Source organism: Entelurus aequoreus, linkage group LG08 (genome assembly GCF_033978785.1).
Source record: "Entelurus aequoreus isolate RoL-2023_Sb linkage group LG08, RoL_Eaeq_v1.1, whole genome shotgun sequence".
NCBI classification, from domain to species: domain Eukaryota; kingdom Metazoa; phylum Chordata; class Actinopteri; order Syngnathiformes; family Syngnathidae; genus Entelurus; species Entelurus aequoreus.
In genome coordinates, this window is record NC_084738.1 from 38,306,274 (window position 1) to 38,328,368 (window position 22,095).

General features: G+C 37.5%; 1 protein-coding gene across 2 annotated transcripts in view; it reads left to right on the forward strand.

Annotated features, from left to right (window-relative positions):
* Nucleotides 1-929: 929 nt before the first annotated feature.
* csnk1db (casein kinase 1, delta b) overlaps nucleotides 930-22,095 on the forward strand; it is a 31,916-nt gene continuing 10,750 nt past the window's right edge. For both annotated transcript variants that reach the window (XM_062056436.1, XM_062056435.1), the window contains exons 1-7: nucleotides 930-1,410; nucleotides 9,767-9,877; nucleotides 11,068-11,216; nucleotides 18,533-18,761; nucleotides 18,855-19,025; nucleotides 19,129-19,277; nucleotides 19,413-19,581. In XM_062056436.1, the coding sequence (XP_061912420.1) occupies nucleotides 1,335-1,410; nucleotides 9,767-9,877; nucleotides 11,068-11,216; nucleotides 18,533-18,761; nucleotides 18,855-19,025; nucleotides 19,129-19,277; nucleotides 19,413-19,581 (1,054 nt within the window). In that variant the 5' untranslated portion in view covers nucleotides 930-1,334. The remainder of the gene's footprint in view (nucleotides 1,411-9,766; nucleotides 9,878-11,067; nucleotides 11,217-18,532; nucleotides 18,762-18,854; nucleotides 19,026-19,128; nucleotides 19,278-19,412; nucleotides 19,582-22,095) is intronic.

Consider the following 22,095-nt stretch of genomic DNA (forward strand, 5'->3'; position numbering starts at 1 on the left):
GTCACGCTAGCATCAAGCCAATAGTTATACTATCCTACAGTAAACTAATTGGATATTCTAAAATGTGTTGTTATTGCTTGGCCTAAGTTGATTTTGTCTGGGTTCCAATAGACTTCCTGGACTATCAAACAGCAGAGTACGTGCAATAGGGCATCCCTACTATATGTATATATATACTATATATATACTATATGTATATACTATATGTATATATATATACTATATGTTTATAAATAAAAAACATGTATTTCATTTATTTCTCCCAAAGAACATGTCCATAACGTTTTGGATGGTTATATAAAGCGTGTACTCATGAACGTACGTCTTTATGGAGTGTAATTGGTCCAAGATGAACACGATCAGGTTGTGTTAAACCTTTAATCCTACAGGGTGTGACCACAGCATGCACACGACATGAAGAACATTGGAGTACACGTGCCAGGCGGTTATCCAATCTGTACAACAACAGCTTGGCCATGTGAGCGTCCTCTGTCCGTATTCTGATTGGCCTGCCTGACAACCAATGAGAAAAAAACCTTGGCAGCTGGAGCACCGTCATCCAATCAGAAAATACCAACTGGCGGAGGTGACGACATATTTGGGCGGACTCGCGTTTACTATTATATTGTACATAGAAGGCCTGCTAGATATATCATTTTGGGAATTTGTATGCCAACATAATTATGTTAAGGTACCAATAAGCCTTAATCATATTTCGATTGCGGTCTCCACATTTTGTTTTTATCTTCATAAAATAAAATAAAATGCCCCAAATAGTGTTCTTAATGGTTGATAAAGACACAAATTAAACTATTACACTGTAACCGATTTTGTAAATTACACCATTTGCAGGAAAACACTAGCTCGGCACGCAAACATATGTTTTTATTTCCATATCTGCTCGTGGTTGCTAGGGGAAGTGACGTCAGTGACAACCAGCTAGCCCGACCTCTATGATCCCAACGAAGGGGAAAAAAATAGCCTTACGCTAAAAGGGAGTTGTACGAGGACAGGAGTCAATCCGTCTCAATCCTCTCGTTTTTTTCTCAAAATGAACCCCCGACATAAGAGAACATAAACTACGTGTTTTACACTATCGATTGATACCAAAATTATAGGTATCCGATTTTCGGACAAGGAAAAAAGGGATGGTGAATTTTGGACTGCACAGAAGAATCCGAATCCGGGGAGACAAGAATTGAGCTTTTTTTTTTTTCCCGAGGTTGTCAAGTGAACAACCACTTTAGGACACAAAGACAAGGAGGACATAGAAGACACGTAAAGGTTGAAAATAAATTAAGGATTAAATTGCGTAAACGTTAGCCAGCAGCAGAATGGAGCTAAGAGTGGGAAACCGATACAGACTCGGCAGAAAAATCGGAAGTGGATCGTTCGGCGACATCTATTTAGGTAAGAATTCAAATGCTATTTCTGTTATATATTGTATGTTTGTAGTTGGGGTGTGTGTGGTCGTTACTGGACTTGAGGATGTAGAGAAGCTATCGCGTTAGCTTCGCCTGAATATGTGCCCAAAACTAACAGTATTGTTAAGTAAGCACACTTTTATGTCGGGTACAACTGAAAGAAGACCCACCCTCAAGTTGCAGTGGTTACAGCCATTACGCAAAGGTTGTTGTTTGGAGTGACAAACAGTTGGCCGCGGTTGCACAATACAGCCCGTCGACAAGGCCGCAGGCTCGTCTTTCTCATGCTATGTGCGACTGGAAATGATAGCAGTTCCATTTGGTGGTGTTGTCATATGTTACAATTGTTGTAAAATAGGCCTACTTTCAATCAACCTATCGTTCCTCAATGTTGTAATCATTACACAAATGTGTTGCATTGCTCACAAATGGCTTGTCAGTTTGTGACGTAAGTAATTCGGTATTACTATTTCGTTGAAAGCGTTAATTGTGTTTTCATTGGCAATGATAATTCACCATGTCATTTGCCTCAGATGCCTCCGTTGAATATATAGATATCGCACATTTGTCATAAAGTACATCTAATCATTGTTTATCTTCGACGTGATCAGCTGATGAGTAGCATTTCTCTTTAGTCAACTGCTTTTGTTCCCTCATCGTGAGCCGTTATTGGGTGTAAATGATGACATGACAATGCACCAGAGCAGGGCTTCTAAACCTCTTTGACCTACTCAATTATTAACACTGAATTAATCATTTTACTCTTGATTTTAATTGTATTCAATAATTATATCTAACTGACTTACACTTGACCTGGTTAATAACCTTGCCAAATGATAATAAACCATGTGTTAATCACAAAGATTAGTATCTATTTAACACAAACTTTAGGCTTAGGTCAGGCTGATTTAGGAACAAATCATGAATCAAATATACTGCATAAGAAGGGATGAATAAATAACAGATGAAAAATAAATGTGCATAAAACTGTTGTGCTAAAAAGATAACCTAAATTAATAAATAACATTAACTATGTTTCTTAACTAAATTGTCAATACAATTGAAGTTCAAATGAAAATACAGCTCCGCCATTTAAGTCATATTTTTTGCGCTTATTAAAGTTCTTTGTAATTGAGCTATAGACTTCTTCTGTTTGTTTGAGATTGTCAATACTTCCACAAGTGGTGGAAAAGTGAATTGCAACTGAGTACACCCATACGAACCACATCTTAGAAACAGGTATTTTTTGGCGGCCCATCAACAGGCCCCTGCCCTATGGTTAAGAAACTCTGCGCTAAATATTAACATATTGTAGGTTTATGTGTACTGCAGATGTCAGGTTTGAATGGTTTAGTCATCATCCATCCATCCATTTTCTACCGCTTGTCCCTTTTGGGGTGGCGGCGGTCCCAGAGGGCTGACTGTTGTATGTTTTACACATTAAAAGGCCCCTTTGAAGACTACTTCAATTTAGCTTATTAATTATTTCATCAAATAATTTGTTTGTAGGGAGAAATAAAACAATCCACTTTTCAGAAAGTGTCTTTAGATACAGTACAGGCCAAAAGTTTGGACAAACCTTCTCATTTCAATGCGTTTTCTTTATTTTCATGACTATTTACCTTGTAGATTGTCACTGAAGGCTTCAAAACTATGACACCTGTGAAGTGAAAACCATTTCAGGCGACTACCTCTTGAAGCTCATTAAGAGAATGCCAAGAGTGTGCAAGGCAGTAATCAGAACAAAGGGTAACTATTTTGAAGAAACTAGAATATAAAACGTTTCCGATTTTTCACCTTTTTTTGTTAAGTACATAACTCCACATGTGTTCATTCATAGTTTTGATGCCTTCAGTAACAATCTACAATGTAAATAGTCATCAAAATATAGAAAACGCATTGAATGAGAAGGTGTGTCCAAACTTTTGTTCCTTTACTGTATGTACCAATTAAATTGGAATTCAGTACATGGGTAACCTAAGCAGTGTACTCACAATCCTAATTAGGTTTTCCCCGAGATTGCCAAGATACCTGTGGCGGTGCGGGCGTGGTCAATAGGAAGTCATCACACTATCTGTTCTTATAGTTTTAACCAATTTTTTCTTACAAAATATCGTGTTGCTTTATTTTTCAATTGTTGCTGTTTATTATACAATGTACTTTGTTGAGAAGTTTTATTTTTTATCTAGATATTTCTCCAATCCTTATAGTCACTGTTTTTTTGGACCGGTCTTGGTTAATTGAAAACGACTAAAAACAAATTTAGCATCTATGTCTGGTGTTATTAAAAACTGTACTTGTGTTTAGAGACTCTTTACTTCTGTCTCCCCATGTCTGCGACGAAAAACGAGCTGCAGAGAACCTGACGTCGTCACACTTGCTTCGCGCTAATGCGAGCGTTTCTCACCTTAAAAGTCACCACTGCCATCTTAAATTTTGTAGATTGCTGTCCGTGGGTATATTCCAAATACATTAAAGTACATCCACAATCCGTACATGCTGCATCTGTCGTGTGTATGGCTTACAGGTTCACAACATCCGGTTTCCAAGACGTGTGTGCGCAGAAAAAAAAAACTTGTTGGAATTGGGCCCGTTGTTCGCATACTATTGGCAATAAAAGCTTAAAAAGAGTGTCAGACTTTGTATGTCTTCTTCTAGACGCTACAATACATTATATTACTTTATTTTATTTTCACGTTTAAAAAAAACCCTAATTTTAAGGTGTCGGCGGCTAATATGTTGCCGTAACGCACCGCCACAATACATCAAAGAGGAAACCCTGCTTATGCAAGACAAGCTCACCTATGGTTTTCTTTTTTTATGCACTCTAACTAGTAAATAAATGCAAGCAAAAGTCCGCTTACAATGGAGCCTAAAGGAGTCGCTTTATTCTACCTATAATAAAGCCCTTAAAAAAACAACCAAACACTTCCATTAAGGTCTACTAATTTCAAAAACGTATCACGTTTGTTTATTTCCTTCAATAACATCACTGGTAACAATTCACTGCAGATTTCATGAGAGCCTACAAACATAATTATACATCACTTACTGTACAATGTCTGTTCTGACTGGATTGCTGACTGTTGGGATGTTGATATATTCCTATTTGGATGAAAAATGACTCATAATCCACGCTAAGAAAAAAGGGCATCTTTTCGGATCTTTTTTGCCATTTCCGGGTTTAAGTTGGTCGTCAAAGTAGGGATGGCGTGGCGAAGTTGGTAGAGTGGCTGTGCCAGCAATCGGAGTGTTGCTGGTTACTGGGGTTCAATTCCCACCTTCTACCTTCCTAGTCACGTCCGTTGTGTCCTTGGGCAAGACACTTCACCCTTTGCCTCTGATGGCTGCTGGTTAGCGCCTTGCATGGCAGCTCCCGCCATCAGTGTGTGAATGTGTGTGTGAATGTGGAAATACTGTCAAAGCGCTTTGAGTACCTTGAAGGTAGAAAAGCGCTATACAAGTATAACCCATTTATCATTATAACTCCTCAGTTTGTGTCCACATAATTTTGCTATCCAGATGAGAGATATGATTTATAATCTCGAATTAACTTTCACAAGCTCTGAGGTGACAAAGCAGCTCACCAGCTCATGATGTCAGTACAGCAGCATAAGGAAGTTACCTCTTTCTGAGCAATGTGCCGTTAAGGTAGGTCCTTAACGTTAGCGCTTATAATAACAATATCACCAATACATGGTTATTATTAAGGTTACAAAATGTAAATTGAGCATTGTTGGCGCTTTTTGAATGGTTATTTGTTGGGTTTTATGGTCAGAATAAAGGCAGTAGACGCAATGACGCTATGGTTCCCTGTGTATGCAATTCACCGGGAAGGCCTTGTGTTCCCAATCAAGGTTTTTCAAACTCCGCCACTATCGCTAGCCATGACTTGTGCTAGTTAAAGGATAGGCTGCACTGTTTTTGTTTGCCAAGTAGATGCATTGCATAATGCGAGGCGCACTTCCTATCCCTCACTCAATGTGTATGCTGTGGAAACTTGATTCGCTTTTGTACCAAACTGGAGATTCTGTACCGATAAAACCAAAAAAGGAATGCATTTTACTACCTAAACAATTAACACACTAAAGTAACAGTTGGCCACTTTTTGGGTAGTGCAATGTAAATATAATCCACTATAGGCCAGTCACCCTTTCCTAATGTATACAAAGGGGATGTAACATAATGAAAATTGCATATCACGTTATCATGACCGAAATGATCATGGTTATAATTAGGGATGTCCGATAATGGCTTTTTGCCGATATCCGATATTCCGATATTGTCCAACTCTTTAATTACCGATACCGATATCAACCGATACCGATATATGCAGTTGTGGAATTAACACATTATTATGCCTAATTTGGACAACCGGGTATGGTGAAGATAAGGTACTTTTTTTTAAAATTAGTAAAATAAGATAAATAAATTAAAAACATTTTCTTGAATAAAAAAGAAAGTACAACAATATAAAAACAGTTACATAGAAACTAGTAATGAATGAAAATTAGTAAAATTAACTGTTAAAGGTTAGTACTATTAGTGGACCAGCAGCACGCACAATCATGTGTGCTTACGAACTGTATCCCTTGCAGACTGTATTGATATATAATGTAGGAACCAGAATATTAATAACAGAAAGAAACAACCCTTTTGTGTGAATGAGTGTAAATGGGGGAGGGAGGTTTTTTGGGTTGGTGCACTAATTGTAAGTGTATCTTGTGTTTTTTATGTTGATTTAATAATTTAAAAAAAAAAAAAACGATACCGATAATAAAAAAAAACGATACCGATAATTTCCAATATTACATTTTAACGCATATATCGGCCGATAATATCGGCAGGCCGATATTATCGGACATCTGTAGTTATAATCATTATTGCAGTATTGTTTAATGTGCTTAAAAAGTACTTACACACACACCGAAATCTTTTGACCAAGTTATTAATAATAAAACAAGTAAAATAGACACACTTATCGACAACTATTTTTCATGTTTTTGTGTTTCTTAGGCTTCACTGATAGTGTTTTAGTTTTAGTATTGTATCTGTTTTAATGGCTAAGCTTTTATTGATTTAAATATTGGTTTGTACCATATAACTTTAAGATGTATTTAAATTAAAAGTGCATTACAAATACAAATCTATCATTATTTTTTGCAGGCGTTGTGGTGTCCTACTCTGTTCAGCATTACTTGAACACACCGTAAAAACATCTCTGTCTTGTATTCCTCTAAGTAGGAATAGGAATTGATAAGATCTTTCCGGTTCCGATTCCACTTTCGATTCTGCATAACGATTCGGTTCCTTTACAGTTCTATTTATCGATTTTTATTTGGGGACGAAAAGGGGAAAAAGGGTGCATTAGCATCAATTATGTTAAGTTTAGAGGTAACATGACTTTACAAAGCCTACAGTGAGGCCTCAAGAAACACATATGTGGCATAAAAGGAAAAAAATATATCAGAAATTAATATTAATCTGTAGAATTTAATCATGTGAAAAGAACGCAAGAATGTAACATTTAATATTATGTGATATTAACTTATCACATGCAAAGTGATATATGTCAAGCCTTCAATCCATTCTTTCATTCTCAAAATAATCTTACTTATCTCATTATATGTAATATGACTTACTCCACCAATTATTATTTATTTGTTTATTTTTATTGTGATTACTTATGGAGTATATTGTGAATAAATTGAGAACAGGAAGTGAACAAAAGTTTTAGCAACTGTTATGTAAAAGAAAAGGGGTAGGATTAAATAAGCTCTGCTTCTTCCTACTCCTTTTCGAACATGTTGAAAAGTGAAACTGGAAATTGTGATGTATCATGTGTGTATGCTTGCATGTTCGAAATAAACTCAAACTCAACTCAACTCAATTCATTGGTTATGATTTTGATGATTAGGGCAAACTTTGAATTGAAAATCTCAGAAAATGTATGGTTTCAAAAACTGTAAGCCACAATGATCAGAATTATAACAACTAAAGGCTTGGCATATCTCACTTTGCATGTAATGAGTTAATATCACAAATTAATTTCACATTTGAAGTTAATTGCTGACATGAATGGACTTTTACACCAAATTCAAATTTTATGGGTTTCGAATGTATAATATGAGAGAGAAAATCTAGTCGCAGGAAAACGTGCAACTTTTCTCTCACTACAATTGAACATTCACCTACCGAAAATGCAAACTTTTGACCACAAACTTAGTCGCTGCTCGGTGACATTCATCTAGCGGCACACGTGAACTGGGGCTTCCCACCTCAAAGCCAGTCAGAATGTGTTTCTCGTCATGCTCATCTAAATGGGAAGGCATTAATTTAAATTTAACAAATAATGGCTGTGACATGATAGAAGGTGTGAGTTAGTACCTGTTGTATTCAGGTGACGTTACTGCTGCTGGGATGAAATAGGAGTGGATAAAAACGCGACTTTCATTTATAATTATTGCAAGCTGTGTTCAGATGTTTAAGCATATTGCACGTATGTCCTCCTCTTGATGAACTATAATTATTATAAGCAGCGCTGTTGCAATCTTTTTCTGCAAAATGTAGTCAACTTTAGAGCAGTTGTTGCGCCGTGCTCCGCCATTTTGAGAGCTGACGTGACTACGCACGTCACATAAAGATTCATCCCCACCCGGAAGGATTTGATAAGAGAACCGTTTGAATAAAAGGCATACGATACCAAGGAATTTATACATTTCGATTCCCATCCCTACCTCTGAGTATAGAACAATCACTTTGTTCTAAGGCCATGTCCACACAAACAAGGAGAGTTTCAAAAACGCATATCCAAGGTTAAAACGATCTCCATCAACACAAGTGTAGTTTCAAAACTGTATGTCTACAAAAGCATACACCTGCTGTCATGCACATTTCATCCAATCAGAAGCCTGTAAAAGCAGCAACTGCTGACTTGGTGGCATTACACCTGTTAGTATAATGTTTATTTTGATATACCAGACATACAGTGACATGTACATTGTATTTGAAGCCAGCCTGCACTTACACAGAGACCTGGGAACATTATAAATCTTTTTTTAGCCTGTGCTGCTGAAACCCAACACTAATGGAATTACAACATGTTTAATCAGCAACATGGTGATATATTACATGTGGAGTGAAGTGTACATTATTTCTAAAATCAGCACGCACTAACAAGCTAAGGAAATCTAATCATCGATATAGTGATATAGTACATGTGCAATAAAGTGTGTATTGCCTTTAACATCAGTACAAACCAACATGAAGGAAGCTACATCATGTTTTTTTTAGTTGCGCTTTGTCTTTTTACGCGCATGCGCAGTCGTTCCGGCTCCATCTACACAAATGGATGTAATACACGTAAGTTAACTTCATGATCTGTCGTTAGTCAAGGATTAAAAACATGAGATAATGTTGAAACTTTCTTATGACACAAAGCAAAAAGTATTGCTTGTTAAAGTTGTTCAATCAGGTGGAGGTGTGACAGCAAATCGTCTCCAAAACAGCTGTCATTGTCGCTGGCGGGAGTGTCACAAAGCCCATTTTGATGCGTCTTTTTTGTTAATGTAGAGTTAAAGTAGCAGAATGTTTACGTTCAAACATACGGCAAGTCTACGTAACGTGTGTTTAAAGGCAACAAGGCAGTGTTGTTGAGCTTTGGTAATGACAGCGCACAACCGTGACGTCATCAGAGGAGTACTAGTCTCCGTTTGTGCCGTCTACACACATACGCTGGCTGAGCGTAGAGCTTTGGAACTCTACACTTTGGCCAGCATTTGCAAAACCCTGCGTTTTTAAGGACAAAAGTATGCATTCGCGTGTGGACAAGAGGCCTAAGTATGTGTATATTAAGTATGCCTGTTCGTGTGGACATGGCCTTAGTTGCAATGTGTTTATTTATAAAGTTTAGATTGGGATATGCCGTTTCTAAATCGGGAAAGATATTAATGCCACTTTTTTCGCAGTCAGTGAATTTTTAAAGTGCAGTTATCAATCGTGGTTTTTCAATCATTTTAATTTAAGCTAGTCGGTAAGACTAGCTGTCAGAATTTAAACCGGTAAGACTAGCTGTCAGAGTTTTACCGCGGTTATCATTAATACTGTTTATCGTTACATCCCTAATATACAATGATAGCTGTGTATCTCGTGAACAGATTTACACAAGATACTATGTCTTTCTTCAATTAAATTTTAGGCTACTTAAATAAGTCAATTATTTGTATACCTTTTGATATTAATTACATGGAAGTGTTTTGATATACCCTCATTTTGTGTGCTTTTGGTGGGAGGTGAAACATTTTTTAAGTTCACCATTTATGCCAATGTTTGTCTATTTCTAGGCACAGATATTTCTGTGGGGGAAGAGGTTGCGATTAAGTTGGAATGTGTGAAGACCAAGCATCCCCAGCTCCACATCGAGAGCAAGATCTACAAGATGATGCAAGGCGGAGGTGACATATTGTTTTCATTTCCCCTCACCTATTTTCTTCTACCCCCAACTCTTTAATGGCTCCATGTTGTTAGTTTTCCACTGACTTCTCATGTTTTTAAATTTAAGACTTGAAATTTCTGATACCATAAATATGTTTCATTAGTCTGGTGATCAGAAGTTTGAGATAAGCTGCCAACCAAAAATATAAAACTTAATGCCCGTCCAGTCACCAAATCCCTTCTCTTGACACGTGTGCGTGCGTGCAATATATATACCACTTCAGTTGAGCCAACATTTTTATGATACGTATGCCATCTTTTTTTTAATTTGTTTTAACTGTGTGCTTTTTGTCCTTGGCTTTTTCTGGAGTTTTGAAACACTACTTTTAAAGGATGGCGAAGTAAGAGACAGAATACCACTTAGTTGTAGGCAAGTAAGTAGACATAAATTCCAGGCAGAAAATACTCCAGGGATGTCCAATTACTTTATAAGTATGGCAAAACCGATTGTTTAAATGCCACAATATCATGTTTATACTGCCATTATATTAGGGGGGGGCCTACATTTTACGTTGCTGTTAATACACTCAATTGCGATAAAAATGGGTCTGCAATTTGGCTCTGCCACCTGACCCTCGCTGAAAATTCTTGCTCACTGGATATATTGGATTACAAACACTACATTTTATACAGTAACACTATTTTTAATATAGTTCATTTGTAAATCAAAAATGTTATAAATAGTAGTGATGTGAATCTAATGACAACTTACGATCTGATTCTTGGGTTGACTATTCAAGTCAGAATCGATTCTCGATTCAAACAGATTCTCGCAATTTTTTTTTGGTACTGTAAATACATTTGAATAAAATGTTTTCAAAACATGTCACAGATTACAAATGCTCTTCTTGGCTGCTAATGTAAGCCTGGAGATGGCCTAACCGTCTTTTGAGAGGATTCTTATACATTGTGAATCAAGTCAGAATCGTAAAGAAAAATCATCTCAATTTGAATGTGAACTGATTTTTGCCCGTTACCCCTAATAAGTAGGTTATTAGGCATCAATTTAAGACCAGCTCAATGTCTCAAGCTAAAGACAGATTAAACACAGGAAGAGTATCAAAACCGCTGAGCTCCAACATTTCCACCCCTTTTTTTGTTCTGTAATTCCTGTAATCTTAATGAAAGTATTGTTTTCCTTTTCTTGTAGTTGGAATTCCAACAATAAAATGGTGTGGTGCAGAAGGTGACTACAATGTAATGGTGATGGAACTGTTGGGACCCAGCCTGGAGGATCTCTTCAACTTTTGCTCTCGCAAGTTTAGCCTCAAGACAGTCCTTCTGCTTGCTGATCAAATGGTGAGCTGGCTGACCGATTTCCCACACCGTTTTTGTTCTTTTACTCTTCACCACATAAAGATTTAATTATGCTACGACAACGTCCCTACACTTGCCCTTTTGATAGCGTTTTGGTAGACCAGAGCCAATATTCGATAAGTCAATTAACCGAACAATAAATGAAAATTAACTGGATAAGTTTCCCAGCCTCGATAACCGCCATGTGCAGTCAGTATTACCGTATTAAATTAAAATGACCGCAAAGCGCTAAAAACTACCGGTACAACAAAAATGACAGGGAGAACACACAGTCGAATGTAGAGACAGTCAGAAAGTGGCTTGATAATGGTTTGTAAAACATAATCTTTGCAACATTTTGACCATTACTTGTTATGTATACCAGGGGTTCCTAACCTTTCTGACCTTGGGGCGTAACTTTTTCACTACAGAGAGTCCCAGGCCCTACTTAAATATTAACACTGAATTAGTAATCTTACTCTTGATTTTAATCATATTCAATAATTATTGAATTATATCTTACAATTTACAACCGTGTCAAATGATATGAAAGAGTGTGTTAATCACAATTATTATTGTTTATTTAACACAAAAAACTTAGGCTTAGGCCAGGTTGATTAGAAAAATAAGTATTTACCAAATATACTGCACAAGTAACAAAAAATACATTTACATTAGTTGTGCTAAAATAAATTAATAATGAATGTTTCTTAAGGGAGCCATATATTATAATGTGGCCAGATATGGTACTGCAATCACGGTCAAAATTCTGTAGTCCTCTCCCTGACTGAGGTTGCCAGATACGCAGCCAAATCCAGCTCGATCGACTGGGCTACTCCAAGCAACTTCAAACTTCCACTGCGTCTTACGAGGGGTTGAGGTGCTGGGACCATAATAGCTGAATAGACAAGCTATTTGTCAATAACAAGTCTCTAACCAACACATTTTACACAGAAATTAGGCTATTTTCAAGAAGAAATACGTCATGCCTGCGTACAATATCATAACAAATGGCAATCATATGGTTATTGTCAGTACTATCAGAAAACGACTAAAACAAACTACAACCAATGCTAGCAATGGTGGGGAAAATAAGTAGAGCATGCTTAGCAGCCCAATGTACGCCCAAAACTAGAGAGGAGACATTTTACCAAGGTATGCCTATAGGTTACACAAATGAGGTGTTCTTTTATCATGTGATTTGGCTGTCTCCATACGCTTCACATTGCAATGATGACAGCCATGCTAATGTTGGAACCCATTTCCTCAGCGTATCAGCATATTGAGAACAAAATAGGCACTGACACTACCTATATCCACATAGGTTTTATTTGTCAAAAATATATTTTGCCCTGTCAGTTCAAATACCCGACATACATCGAATATCAACATACAGGCTAACGGGCATATATTTCCCCTGTTAGCCTGTATGTCGATGTGTCATTGACCAGGCTAGCATGCTAAGCATTCGTTGCACGAACATACTAGCTTTGTTAGACAAGTTCATAGACTGTACTGGACAATATAGTTTACGTACGAAATGTCCATTTCCATTTATTACAAGTAATAAGAAAACGTAAATGCCTGACTTACCTATCGAGCAACAAATTACTAAGTTTGGCGTCAGGTGAAAATATCTTCTCCGCCTTCATTCGTCTCCATCTTTCAAAGGCATCCCCGATACAAATCCTCGTTTTGTTCCTAGCTTTGTCATGAATTAGTTGAGAATCGTAACGACGCCTTTTAGATTTACTAAGGTCTGACATGTTTAGTAACTTTCCCAGTGGCAGTAGCCAGACGAAGCGGGTGGTGCGTAACTGGAAACCTGGATGTAACTAGGGCTGCAACTAACGATTAATTTGTTCAGCGATTAATCTGTCGATTATTACTTCAATTAATAATCGGATAAACGAGACAAACTACATTTCTATTCTTTCCAGTATTTTATTGAAAAAAAACAGCATACTGGCACCATACTTATTTTGATTGTTTCTCAGCTGTTTGTACATGTTGCAGTTTATAAATAAAAGTTTATAAAAAAATAAAAATTATGATAAAATAAAAAAAAATTGCCTCTGCGCATAGCATAGATCCAACGAATCGATGACTAAATTAATCGCCAACTATTTTTATAATCTATTTAATCGATTAGTTGTTGCAGCCCTAGATGTAACACACTCACAGACTTTCTAATTGGTCAAACGGTGAATGGCGGGACATCGAAATGAAAACAATAAGATTCCGGGGCTGTAAATCTATTTTTGAAATGAGCATATCACAGCTGTACTACTGTTATCAATTATAGAGGTATTCGAAAAGAACATGATTTATTATTGCCTTTTGACATATCAGGGCCATTTAATGATGACTTGACATGAAATTATTACACATTAACTAAACTGTCAATACAATTAAAGTGCAAATGAAAATATAGGTTCACTACGTTAGTCATAATTTCTGCGCTTAAGAAAACGCTCTGTGACTTTAGCTCCAGACTTCTTCTGTTTGTTTGATATTGTCATTATTGCCAACTGAGTACCTCTGTGGCCCATACAGACCACAGCTGAGAAACATATGTTTTTGGTGGCCCTCTTGGGTGCACTCGTGGCCCATTTTTAAGAAACACAGATGTAAACCACAAGAAAGTGTTTTAAATGTAAAACAAAAATCATAATATGACCCATTTATGCGCCTTTTAATCCGGTGCACCTTTTGTATGAATGTAGACCTGAATAGACTCGCTCATCAGCAGTGCTCCTTCAAAACCGGTGCGCCCCAAGGCTAAATAAATATGGTATGTATTATTATTTTATCAGTGGTTAATTTAGTTTTAAAATAACTTTGGCAATATTATCGTTTATTGGCAATAATTTGTAGATCAATGTATTGTCAAGCAAATTGTGTTCTCGGCCCAGTCCTACGTTTTGATCTGTTTATACTTTGAGCGCCAGACTTGCAATTCTCTGCCAACAGGGGTAGTGTTTTCCTTTCAAGAATTAACCATAGATATTGTTGGCTACATTTTTAGCTTTGTGTGTAGTAAACAACGGCAACTGAAGCGACATCCAGATTAAGGCTGAAACGACGCGTCGACATAGTCGACGTCATCGGTTACGTAAATACGTCGACGCCGTTTTTGTGCGTCAACGCATCGCATATTTACGTCACACTACCGTCATGGCGAAGCGCAAAGCAGACGATCAAAGAAGACGATGCGAGCGGTGCGAGCGAGGGGGGAAAAGCATGCCAAAAGTGGTCAAAAGTGTGGGAGTATTTCAATAAACGGCCTAATAATGTTGTTGTATGCACACTGTGTCGAGCGTAAATGGCCTATCATAGCAGCACAACGGCTATGAACGAACATTTGAAAATAAAACCATCAACTAGTCAATCGTCCGCGCGAGCATACGTTGTCATCATTACACAAAAACATGAATGTGTCATTTGTATCTGTTAGGGGTGTAACAGTACGTGTTTTGTATTAAACCGTTTCGGTACGGGGCTTTCGGTTCGGTACGGGGGTGTACCGAACGAGTTTCTAAGCTAAAGCTAAAGTCTTAACAAGCTGCTTTGCTCCGTCTGCCTCTGTCTCAGCACGCAGCATTGTCCCACCCGCACAACCATCTGATTGGTACACACAAAGCATTGTCAGCCAATCAGCAGTGCGTATTCAGAGCGCATGTAGTCAGCGCTTCAGCGTGGAGCAGATAGGTGTTTAGCAGGTGAGCATCAGGCAGCGGACTCTCCCCAAATGATAATAAACACCTCCCAGTCAACTACTAGTAACATCACTATGAGCCCGTTGACCTTCTAGAAACTTAAACTGCAGCTCAGCTCACTCGCAGTCCTGGCTTGAGGTGAAGGCTAATTAGCTCTCAGTTCCAGCCACATCGACCCCTTCTGAGCGCCTATTTTCAGCTGCTGGGAATATTGTAAACAAGAAAAGAACCAAAGCATGTAGACATGCTAACCTTTCTTCATTACAACTGTTAGACACTCACTGGAATGAGTAGAATTGGTTATTGTGTACTGTGTTGGACTGGATGTTTATTTTGCACATTTTAAAAGCAATACTTAATGTTTACAGTGCTCCAGAATATTTAGATTGGCACTTTTTTGTATTGGATGTTTATCTTTATTTTTGCACATTTTAGCAAATAAGCAATACTTTCACTTTTGTTGAAATGTTTACACTGTTACAGAATATTTCGTTTTGCACTTTTTTGTATTGGATGTTTATCTTTATTTTTGCACATTTTAAAGCAAAATAAGCAATACTTTTACTTTTGAAATGCTTATACTATTGCAGAATATTAAGATTTGCACTGGATGTTGACTTTTATATTTGCACATTAAAAAGCAAATAAGCTACTTTTAATTTTGTTAAATGTTAAAAGTTTTAAATGTTTACATTGTTACAGAATATTTAGTCATGTTGTTGTCAATGTTGACTGAGTGGCCATACTTCTTTTTTTTGGTAAATAAAAGCCATGCCTTTTGAAAAAACGGGCCTACATTTATTTTTTCATCTTCATTTTGAATAAAAAAATAATCGGTAAAAGGAAAAATAATCTATAGATTAATCGAAAAAAATAATCTATAGATTAATCGATAGAAAAATAATCGTTAGCTGCAGCCTTAATCCAGATTGTTTCTGGGGCTGAAACTAATTAATGTGGATTATCAGTCACTTTTATTGTACATGTTTCTCTAAAACCGATTTATATTATAAGTTAAATGTTGCAAGGCTGTGACAATTAATCGATAAATGGGATTAGAAAAAATCTACAATCTATATTTTGTTGGTTCGATTAATCATTTAATGGGTGTAACGAATAAAAAGCTATCAAATCCACACTGCATGGAGTGCTTGGAACTTTAAGCCGCTGCAATAGTGCACACATAAGAGCGATGGTGTGTGGTTGCGCTGATCAGTGTGGCAGTTAACAATTTTTTATTTGTATTAATACACAAATGTTGAAAGTGCAATTTCAATGTTGATGTGAATTGATTAGCAAAAATAATTGAAGGTTATGGCAATTCCCTGAAATAGGCATGAGGCTGTGTGTGTTTTATCCGATTACTCAATTAATCATAAAAATATTGCATAGATTACTCGGTTACTAAAATAATCAATAGCTGCAACCTTAATGTGTGGTGTTGGAGTTTAAGATGTCCGACTTTGTAACCAACCGACAGTAACCAGTTTTGCTCGTAAAATTGATTGTTTGAGACGTCAATATCCTTTTCAATAATCATATTCAGTTCATATCGCAATCTCATGTTCATAGAACTGCTCATATTTGCAGTTTTTTTTTTTTGGAACAAAGCTGACCAATCACAGGTCTCGCAGGTGACATGAGATTAGAACTTTTTTGGATGGGCTCATCAAGGTCCTATGAAAGTGTTCTCAAGCCGCCGTCATTGACGCTGGCGCCGTGAAACGCTGTAGCATAATGAAGCCTTCAGAGTCACATCCTCAGTCTTGATTCTGAAGGCGAGGTCCTTGACACAAAAAGTGGTCAGAGTTGTGTCGTTAGGGTTCATAATTTTAATTGATTGACTTGCAATTTAATTCATACAGATACTGTCACACACAAAACCATTTAATTTTTGTTTACTTAAATTTCTATTCAGAGCCACTTGACAACAAAAACTAAACTCAATGCACATAAAAAAGTAAGCAACTATTTTTTCATCACAGCCTCTTTTGATAGATTAAGGCAATGACTACCCCAGCCCATGAGGACTAATGGTGAAAAATAAATATACATTTATAAACTCAATCTGACCCTTTCTTGGCCAATGCCTTACCCCTTTATAAAGTTTTGTGGAAATTGAATATGTACTTCTTGCATAATCCTGTTATTAACCAACATACGCCAATCAAAACCTGACTGCAGTCACTCTTTGCCAAGGTAAATATCACAACCTGCTTTTAATTAATTCCTACAAATAAGGCTGTGTGAATTACAATATATTATAGTTCAACATAAAAAGGTCTGTTGTGCGATATAATTCTGTTGTTTGTAATGTAATTTTAACGTCTGGCTGCAGCTAGCATGGCTAATATAACAGCAGCAATGCTTTATCTTTTTTTTTTTACATTACCTGAAATAACTTTAAGGTGTTTTATACATCAAATACATTGTGTGTGGGATAGGGCTAGATAGACAGTGGTGGTAAAAGATTTCAATGGTATGTGCATCTACAAGAAGAAAGACAAAGGGGTCATCAGAAAAATCCTTGTTTAATTCAACTATTTTCCCTAAAAGAAGCATTGAGGCAAGACACTGTTTTTATTCGATTAATCAAACAAATTCATTGAAAGAAAAATGATTACTGAAATAATCGATAGCTGCAGCCCTAGTGCGAGAACCTGGACTTCAATAACCTGTCAGAGACTGAGAGCACAATAACAGTTTAACCAACAAAACCCGAAGGGGATTTGGTGCCAAAGAAAAAAGGAAGAGAAACAACGCTTTAGTTTGTTTTAGATTTTAAAAGTCAGACACTTACCAGAAATAGGTAATCTGCAAAATGAGCTGCCAACGGGTTGTTCGTATCGACTCAAAAACACGTCTCATCTTTTCTATAACTTACAAGACACACCATTAAAAACAATATAGAGACAGCATTAACATGCGATAAAGTATTAACATTATGTCAAAACCACAAAGTGATTAAAAGAAAAGCACCAAATAAGCCTTACAGAGATGTTGCCCAAATACTTTTTGTTTTTTGATTGTCCTTTTTATGTTTTTAAATCAGAAGTGAATAATAATGAAATAGGCATTCATTTCCTATGTGTATATATAACAAATATTACATTGGGACATCTATCGTTATCAGAATATAAAATTGCCCATATCAGCAATATATTTTTTTTTGTGCAGTACACACTATGAAGGACACAATTTCATATGCTATTGCTAAGTTAAACTATTTTGTTATATAATCACCAAGCTTGAAAATAACTGCCTTGTCTTTCTCAATTCATACCAACGGGGCTGCAAAAATGACTTTTTACATCAGACATTAGAGCTCTCTTTTATTCGTAGGTGTGTGTCCCAAATTCACTGCATTTTTCTGTAGACTCTGCTTGGACACGTTTTGTGGTTATTAACTTGGTAGTTATTGTGCAATCTCCCAGAAAAAACAAAAAAGCACTGCAAGTCAGCAAAAATGGCCTCCCTGATCAGAAATGACAAAAAACAAACGCAATTGTTCACTTTTACACATTTTACGCACCTGGGCCTGCGCTGACTGATTTCAAAAAAATATTGACAGGATACCTTCTTCTCTTTTCCCCACTTCAGATCAGTCGCATTGAATACATTCACTCCAAGAACTTCATCCACAGAGATGTGAAACCAGATAACTTTCTGATGGGACTTGGCAAAAAGGGAAACTTAGTCTACATCATTGACTTTGGCCTGGCTAAAAAGTATCGTGATGCCCGCACTCACCAGCACATCCCCTACCGCGAGAACAAAAACCTGACTGGCACTGCACGATACGCCTCAATCAACACTCATTTGGGGATCGGTAAGAACGCACAGTTGCACAGATGGAAGAGGCCTGTTTTGATGTCAACGTGCTTAAACTTGTCTAACCACCATCTTTATTCATCTTCTACAGAGCAGTCAAGGCGTGACGACCTTGAGTCTCTGGGCTATGTTCTTATGTATTTTAATTTGGGCTCCCTGCCTTGGCAAGGCCTCAAGGCTGCCACCAAGAGGCAAAAGTATGAACGCATAAGTGAAAAGAAAATGTCCACCCCCATTGAGGTTCTATGCAAGGGATATCCATGTGAGTCAACTTCTTGTATCCTTTTATCTTTTGAAATGTTTTTGTGTTATTTTATTCATTTTTGTCCTCAAAACTGACAGTAGCATTTGCTTCTCTTTCACAGCTGAATTTGCAACATACCTGAATTTTTGTCGTTCATTGCGCTTTGACGACAAGCCAGACTACTCATACCTACGCCAGCTATTTCGGAACCTGTTTCACAGACAGGGATTCTCTTATGACTATGTGTTTGACTGGAACATGCTCAAGTTTGTAAGTATTATGCGATAAAAGTATCACCAGCTTATGGTTTGTCAATGTCTGTTTTGATTGCAAAAAATGGCAAGTGAAGACGATTGTCCCATTATGTAACAAGTTGTTCTCTTTTTCTAAACTTTTTCTAAACAGGGTGCCAACCGTGCAGCAGAAGAAGCAGAGCGAGAGCGTCGGGACCGGGAAGACAGGCTGAGACATGGAAGGAACCCAGGGGCCAGGGGTGTGCCTGCTGCCTCAGGACGACCACGAGGGGCCCAAGATGGAGCTCCGCCTACCCCACTCACACCCACCTCGCATACAGGTAGGTAAAAACCAGCATCTCACAGATTGCACTCAGACATTTTGTCTTCTTTGCACATAGTGTGTGAGTGTGAATGTTGTCTTGTCTGTGTTGGACCTGCGATGAGGTGGCGACTTGTCCAGGATGTACCCCACCTTTCGCCCAAGTGCAGCTGGGATGGGCTCCAGCACCCCCGAGACCCTGAGAGGGACAAGCAGTAGAAAATGAATAGATGGATGGATGGATGCACGTAAAGTAACTTCAAAATTGACTCATGCATTAGCAACAGTGTTATCGAGCGACTGTGGTGCAATGTGTTGCAGCCGCTGCTTCTGTTTACATCATGTCTAATGTTGAGTAATTATTTAATAGTTTTGGGCTTCGGGTTCAGATCGAAGGGGTTCTATTTTTTTTTTTTTACAGATACCTGTTCTGGTAAAGTAGGCCACGCACTGATTATCATGTGTCTGACATCTCAGAATATTTTTTTAAACTGGTTACAATTTGATTTGGAACATAGATATTTTGTTTGTAGTGATAATGATTATAAATTATTGTTTTTGAATACACTACTAAGGGTCTTTGACCTTGCGGACATGAAAAATGCAAGCATAACGTGCCCTGGCATGATGCCACAGCTAAACCGACTGTCCCGTTCAACTCGCATCGAAAGTGAAAAGACTTGAGACTTTCTACGAATCTTTTTGATTTATGGAAATATTTACGAAAGGTCGAATTCATGATAAATATTCTTCATCATGATTTGTCTTGAGTGTACCCCGCCTTCCGCCCGAGTGCAGCTGGGATAGGCTCCAGCACCCCTGCGACCCCGAAAGGGACAAGCGGTAGAAAATAAATGGATGGATGGTTTTGTCCTTATGTCCTCTCGGTATTTGTGGTTTGCAAGTGCTTTCGGAGCAGGAAGGCAGCCGCTTTAAAAAAAAAAAAAAGGCAATGAAACACCACCACCTTGTAGAAAAACACTTGCCATCAAATCATGAACAGACGTTTGGTTGCAGAGAGCTAAGGCAAGCCAACAGTGCCATCAATTGGCAAAATGACACAGACGCATGTCATGGCTTTGAAAGCCCAACACAGGTCTGACTTTTCCCTCTTGATGTTCAAAGATGCTATATTTAGCTTTTTTTTTTAGGCAGAATTTTTCATTTGTTGTTGTACACATAGTTCAATAGTAACCACCTGAGGCCTCACATGGCTTTGAAGGTAAATAACGATGAACTATTTAACATTGTTTGCTGAATTTCACCACTCGTTTTTAATTCCAACAATTTTGAATCACATTCTAAATTCATAAGTCGGTCAAATTAAAACATTTTAACCAAAATAAATTGCAGCTCTAATTTAAAATTTTTTGGGTGCTTTTAGGTCTCGTAGTCTCTTACACTGTCAAAATGGAAAATTAACTACCGTATTTTTCGGATTATAAATCGCTCCGGAGTGTACGTCGCACCGGCCGAAAATGCATAATAAAGAAGGAAAAAAACATATGTACGTCGCATTTTTGGGATAACATTTATTTGATATAATCCAACACCAAGAATAGACATTTGAAAGGCAATTTAAAATAAATAAAGGATAGTGAACAACAGGCTGAATAAGTGTACGTTATATGACACAAAAATAACCAACTGAGAACGTGCCTGGTAGGTTAACGTAACATATTATGGTAAGAGTCATTCAAATAACTATAACATATAGAACATGCTATACGTTTACCAAACAATCTGTCACTCCTGATCGCTAAATCCGATGAAATCTTCTTTCTCGTTGTTGCTCCTGGTATGCGCCGCTCCCTTTCTTTCTGCTGCTCGATCGCCGTTTTCTGCTGCATATTTCACTACTTCCAGCTTGTAATCTGCAGTATATGATTTCCTTTTCGGTGCCATTTTTGTTCAGCCCTTCTCAGTTTTTATAAGTTACCGCCAATGTTGAAATAATCCATTTTAATAGCTACGGACGTAGCAGCAGTTAGCATCCCATGACCCACAATGCACTTCTGCCATGACCCGCCCCCGCCAAATTCTTATTGGTTGACGTGTGTGACGATTGCTGACCTTTGCTTTGTCTCTTACGCGAATTAGATAAATAATACTATTTGATATTTTACGGCAATGTGTTAATAATTTCACACGTAAGTCGCTCCGGAGTATATGTCACACCCCCCGGCCAAACTATGAAAAAAACTGCGACTAATAATCCGAAAAATACGGTATACAGTCACACACATAAGGATGTACTGAAAAAAGGAAACCAACTACTACAATCACTACCTTGCTTGACTAACACCACCATACATGCTGGACACCATCTGAGCCAAACAACTTTATATTCAGCCATGCTGGAATATCGCTCCACTTATCCCTTTCTTCAGTATTTTGAGTGTCATTCATTTATATCGTGATATGTGGCAGTTGTCTTTGAACTTTAAATGTGATTTCACTTAGGATTGTATACTTTGGTCCCATCCTTTGCAAATGTCTTTTGTTTGGGATTTTGAAGTTCCTCTTTCTGTTT